The 6,419-nt window shown below is 39.9% G+C and overlaps 1 protein-coding gene across 1 annotated transcript; it reads left to right on the forward strand.

The window, feature by feature from the left end:
- The first annotated feature begins 2,782 nt into the window (after nucleotides 1–2,782).
- LOC131771392 (uncharacterized) lies at nucleotides 2,783–5,307 on the forward strand. Its single transcript, XM_066159033.1, has 3 exons — nucleotides 2,783–3,297; nucleotides 3,651–3,763; nucleotides 4,918–5,307. The coding sequence occupies exons 1-3, from the start codon at nucleotides 2,792–2,794 to the stop codon at nucleotides 5,130–5,132; spliced, it is 834 nt and encodes a 277-aa protein (XP_066015130.1). The 5' UTR covers nucleotides 2,783–2,791; the 3' UTR covers nucleotides 5,133–5,307.
- The last annotated feature ends 1,112 nt before the right edge of the window (nucleotides 5,308–6,419 follow it).

The following is a 6,419-nucleotide window of genomic DNA, read 5'->3' on the forward strand; positions in this document are numbered from 1 at the left end:
GAATCAGTCCCACGCAGCTTTGATGAAGGTAATTCCGGAGCATTATTTTCACATAATGCTTACGGGCATTACGGTACCTACAAAAATAGAACTTAACACTAATTCAGTTCGAACCATTGCTTTGTGAACAAAACTGTTATAGTTCAAGCTTTCAATCCAATGAATCTAGACGTTTCTGGACAAAGGGATGTCTTAGTTTCAGACTTTATCGAGTCTGGTGATACTCCATGGAACGAGAAACATACAGTACCCCGCTAAAAACCGAAAAGACCGAGGAGGTGTCATTTGAACATCCCGATTCCTTACTACTGAGGAATGATTGAACTCCTTGACTGATAATCCAGATTGACAGACATCACATGATAATTGTTTTTTTTATTTGTCTTTTACAAAATGATAGCCACCGTTTGAGTTTATAAATTTTCATACTTTTGTTTATGATCAGGTGATTGGAATCAGATGTTTGTCAAAGTTCACGTTCTTGAAGAATCTAAGCGATGAAGAAGTCTGTTTCATTCGTTGCTGTAGTCGCGCTCTTAGCTCTAGCCAGTACTGTAAATGCACAGCTTAACGATGACGAAGTACTATCGTCTTTGGTAGATGTTTACGGAGGCACAGCCGGGGCGGATCCAACTTCCCAAACTTACTTCATGTCCCATGGCGGGAAAAAAATGTTCGAACAAGCTTCTATGCTCGAAGCTATGGCTTTGGCTAAAGCAGGCAAAGCTAACATGGCCAGCAAGACTCTTGCTTCTTTAGCGCTTCAATGCTTTCTTGCTGAGCTGCCTCAAGAATGGCGGGCTGTTGGAGATCTTTTAAATGTCATGGAGTCGAACAGATTATTCTTCAAAAAAACTCTAACTTCCGCGCGACAGAGTCAAGAAGCCATGAGACAAGCCATCAAGGTGAAGCTGACGGCGTTTCAGAGGTCTGGCTCAAAGACAAGTGCTGCTAAAGAAAAACTTCAGAATGATGTCAAAGCCTTAATGGCTGATCAAGGTTCGGTGATTGGTTTATATTAAATAATTCAAGTTATTCCTTAGTGTTGAGTAGTGTATCTATATATTAGAGACATGATGTTCATGGCTGGAGCTCCGTAAAGATAAATTTATAAAATAATTGAGGCGTCTTGATTGCAGATGCTCAAAACCAATCGTTTCTTGCACCGCCAAACCATAATTATTTCATAAAAGCAATAGAACACATCCGGCTCGTGATTTACAAACTTTTCTCGTGTTTTACCCACATCCCGCGTGGACTATTACGCTGGTAAACCGATAGAAAGTTCAGTCTACTGCTTTATCACATACTGGGAAAAATCTGAAATGTTGATTGGCTGATACATGGGGCATTTTCGTTAATCACGAGGGCACTTTTGGTAATCAAGAGGGCATGATTTAATTGACCCTGATTGGTCAATAGCTGCTTAACAACGAGGTGTTGTTGTTGAGATTCGCTGATCATTTTCTTTTATCAGTGGCTGCCCCACTGTTCAGGAATTAGGCGAATCAAAACACAGTGTATAACTGTGAGTGTATAACTTAGCTCTTAATATAAATCTTCATATTCTCTTAAACGCGGAAGACATAATGGCATAAGGATTGACACCCGGTAATCTGGATCAGAAGGTATGGGATCGAGCCCCCATTACAGTCCCCATTAGATTCCCTAATTTGCTCTAGTAGGAAAGACATGATTTTCCTCTCTTAAGGAGGAAAAGTGATTTTTTTTAAAATATAACTTCTGCATTTAACGCCAAATGGATTTTTGTTTCTATCCAGATACTGCCAGAGAAGCCATTTTTAATGCTTGGAAAGCGGATTTTGCCAAACTCAAACAGCTTGCCAATAGAAACAGACCATCTCCCAAGGAGGTTAAAGCTTGGCACGTGTATGGAAAAGTGAGATACTTTGTGAGAAGGCTAGACTTTCCACCACAGCTGGCAAACATCCGTCCGTTCACAGACATTCTTGGGATCGTTATTAGCGGCATGGGACTCCACGATGCAATTAAAAACCAAAACAAAATGGGTATTGTCAACAATATACTCGGAATTGTTGGTTGCACCGTTGCCTTGGGTTTGTTTGCTGCCCAGACTGTTGCAAAACATGTAGCGAGTAAAGTACTGGCTAAGCTAGTGGGATTCATACCGGTTGTTGGTCCCATTCTTGCAATTGCCTTTTTCCTTGCACCAATTATCGTCCAGATTCTTTGGCCGAGAAGCTTAGCTATAGAAACGGCGAACAAGTTGACGGAAGTGGCGAGCCATGAATTGCAAGGCTACAGAGACCAACTCGCAAGGGCGCAAGGGTGAGTCTTTGATGTCTTTGTATGATGGTGAACATAAATAATATTGTCAAATGGTAACCATTCATATGTTAATGCAGGTTCCCAATTAGTAGTGATACGACTCTACTTTCTTATTCATGTTGTCGCTTGCATTGTGTCATTTGGTGTTTTCTGTTTCAGCTTTGGCTGGCTGTATCAGATCAACTCTGGTGTGCTGATTGAAAGCACCAAAATTCGGCCAAATACTCCAATAAAATTCTTCCAGCCATCTTGCAAAACAGGCACAGCTCCTTGCGATCCTAAGACGGCTGTCTACCAAAGTAAACGCTATCTTGTGTTAGGAGAGGAGCGACGATCTACGTACTCTGACAGCAAATTTCAGTTGGATGTTCGTTATGACTTTTTGGGAGCTCCGCTGGAACGCAAGTTCTGTGGTAATACCATCAATGTTAACACTGGGAGTTTCCGCGAGTACATCGAATTCCTCTCAAGAAGGTACCGTATGGCAACCGTAGGACTCGTTCATCGTAATATGGAGATCGACACCTCAGCTGTACCCCAGTACAATGATGTGGACCTTAGCCACTTCTCCGCTAGGGACGAAGCTTCCAAGCGTGAAAGAAAGACAAGCCATTCGGATGACACTAGAGCTGGTCATTGTGAACCAGAGAGCGACCGAATCAGCATTGATGAGTTGACCCGGATAAATCCCGTACATGGGCAAGTGAAGATCGACACTGGAGCAGGGAATGATGTTTTCGTAATGAGTGGCATGGTGGGTCGCAACGAGTATACTAAAAATGATTTCCTGGTCGTTGATTTAGGAGCAGATGGTAACCTGCTGTCAATTGGAGCTACTCTCAATATTGGAGGAAAACGTGGAAGCCTCTCGTCCGGAATCTTCTTCGATAACTCTTACGGCGACGGAGATCTTTACTTCATGAAGGGGGACTGGGGATGGAGAAGAGTAGGAAATGTGAAAGGAGTAACCATCTTTAAAGGATCCAGGTATGTGACCACTTAACAGTAATGGAAGAAATAATTTTGATATTCTCAAAAGTCAGATGGGTCGGATATCCAAAACTGATGAATAAATGTTTTCATTACTGGTAATACTAGTTTCTATTGATCAAACGACCAGGGGAATCCAAGTTCTTCACTGACTCTGTTCCTGTAAACAGTTGGCTTTGAATCGTTAAAAAAAAGAGAGATTTCTCCTGAAGTACATCGCCCTTTTTTCATTTTGATTCTTTTAAATTTCGCTGAATCTAGTTTTCTCACTTACTCAACTCTAATTCTTTCTTAACATCACTCGTATTTATAATGATGAATACATAATCAATTGTTTATGTTTCATTCAGGCTTCATGATGAGGTTACCATGGGAACAAAAGGACCATTCACTGTCATACAGAACGAAGGGGCCAATATATACTCTTTCAACATGTTTGACTTGGAGCATTTTCGGGAAAAAGGTAATTACAAGGGCGTAGCTAAGGGTAAGGAGGGGGAGGGTCCTTTGTTTTTTTGTTTTGTTTTTGTTTTTGTGACATTAAGTAAAACACGGCGTTGAGGTAGACATGATGATCTGGTGAATACCCTCTGTTTGACACAGTGTGACCCTCCTTTGAAAAATCCTGGCTACGTCCCCGAATAAACTATGGCTTCACCCTTTAGGCTACTAGGTTAACTACCTGCTATTACTACTACCACCATCACTAGCATTACTATCTCTACTAACACTACCACTATTATTACTGCTACCACTAATACCACTACTATTACTACTACCATTATTATTACTACTACCACTAATACTGTTACTATTACTACTACCATTATTATTACTACTACCACTAATACTGCTACTATTACTACTACCATTATTATTACTGCTACCACTAATACTGCTACTATTACTACTACTATTATTATTACTACTACCACTAATACTGCTACTATTACTACTACCATTATTATTACTACTACCACTAATACTGCTACTATTACTACTACCATTATTATTACTACTACCACTAATACTGCTACTATTACTACTACCATTATTATTACTACTACCACTAATACTGCTACTATTACTACTACTATTATTATTACTACTACCACTAATACTGCTACTATTACTACTACCATTATTATTACTACTACCACTAATACTGCTACTATTACCACTACCATTATTATTACTGCTACCACTAATACCACTACTATTACTACTACTATTATTATTACTATTAATATTACTGTTACTATTTATTACTACTACTGCTACTATTACTACTACTACTACTGCTATAACTACTGCTACTATCACTACTACTACTACTACTACTACTACTACTACTACTACTACTACTACTACTACTACTGCTGCTGCTGCTGCTGCTGCTGCTGCTACTACTACTACAGCTACCACCACCACCACCACTACTACTACTACTACTATTACTACTCATTCAGGTTCATGGTGTCAAGCGTTACCTCATCTCAATCCCTTTGAGAGATGCTTGCTTTCTTTTAAGATTTCGATTTCGAATTCGACATTACCGTCCGTATATTTACCGTATATCACCGTTCTCCTTCTAAGTATATATTTTCGTCATTGCAGGACAAACTTTGCACTTTCAGATCATGGACATCTCCAATAATGTGCCCGAGATCCGGCTCTGGCACCAAGCTTTAGATCTTGTTACGCACGAGATCGAAGCCGACGGTCTTATCAAGTTGATATTGAGGAGCACCAATGAGGTTTTGGCAGAGGTTCACCTCACAGGCTATATGACAGGATTGACAGATGCGGACATACAATACCGCACATTCTAAGCTAGTAGTGTTTCTACCTCCAAATGTAACACTGATTAATTGTAAACTCAAGTATGAAAAGAATAAAGAGTTGTAATCGTAAGATATGACGACTAATGCTAGACTAATTCTGCCACATTGGGTAGTGGGGATAGCATTCTGTTAAATAAGCCATACTTAGCTCCTCGTTACTGCGCGTCTCCGATAGACCGAAAGGTATAAACCAATGATGAACAAGTGTTGTAGTTTGAGTCAAAGTATTGTGCTTTGTTTAATGAGAACTTCAATGAGAAAAAAAAATGACATGGAGCAAGTCACGAACGTGAATGTCACGAAAGAGAAATTTGCGCTCGTATCAGGTCGCGACGATGACGTCACGCCGCGGGTTTTCAAAATGGCGGATCATTTGAGTTTGACAAGCGACTAAATACAGGAATGGCTCCGACCTGTGATTGGATGATAAAAATAGTAAAGTTAATAACTTTTATCTTAACTCCTTGCACGTGAGTATGGTCAACCGCGTGTCTCGAAGCGGAACAATGAAATATCAATGTGAAAACGCCGATGAGTCAAACAAGAAATGGCTACTTACATAATGAAGAGAAGGCAGAGTCTAGCTTGTTCAGCGAGGTCGTTCAGCGATATTCCGGCGATGGAAAAGTCATCTGCTGACTAGCTCCGCTGACTAAATTCATTTAGTCAGTTCACGCGCACGAACAGAGACTGGAGCCATTCCTGTATTTCACCGCAGACAGGAATAGCTCCGACTCAATTTTAATAATTTTTTTTCAATAATTTTCAAATAATTTTAAACAGTTTTTGAAAAAAAATTTAAAACTTAACTAGTGAGCAGGCTGTGCGAACAGTAGTTTTAAAACAGATGAAGAGCCCGATGAATGGATTTGCCCTTTATGTCAACAATAACCTAGAAAATCAGCTTTCCACGAAAAAAAACTCCCTCGATTGTGGCTAAGCCATATTTCTCCAGCAGAGCATACATTAACTGTAAATTAAAAACCATCGGTCGCAGCGTCACGCAACATTGCGTGATTTTCCAAACGTGAGATGCAGTTGCTGCATTATTTTAAAACTTAGGAACTACATAGCCCTGTAGTAAGAAAAGAGGACAGTAAGAAAAGAGGGCTTCATTTGCAAGCACTGTAGACTTCAACTTAAGAAGAACCTAATAAATCGCTCTTTCAGTTTTTATCTCAGTGTATGAATTATTTAGCCAAAACGAAAAAAAAAATTAACATACGCATGAGTTGGAGCCATTCCTGTCTGCGGTGAAATACACGAATGGCTCCG

Source organism: Pocillopora verrucosa, chromosome 12 (genome assembly GCF_036669915.1).
Source record: "Pocillopora verrucosa isolate sample1 chromosome 12, ASM3666991v2, whole genome shotgun sequence".
Taxonomy (NCBI): Eukaryota; Metazoa; Cnidaria; class Anthozoa; order Scleractinia; family Pocilloporidae; genus Pocillopora; species Pocillopora verrucosa.

Bases quoted from the DNA above. Each gene is read 5' to 3' on its own strand.
- LOC131771392 (XM_066159033.1), top strand. From the start codon at position 2,792: ATGGCAACCGTAGGACTCGTTCATCGTAATATGGAGATCGACACCTCA. The intron at 3,298-3,650 runs GTATGTGACCAC...TGTTTCATTCAG, and splicing joins ACCATCTTTAAAGGATCCAG to GCTTCATGATGAGGTTACCA. The intron at 3,764-4,917 runs GTAATTACAAGG...TCGTCATTGCAG, and splicing joins GGAGCATTTTCGGGAAAAAG to GACAAACTTTGCACTTTCAG.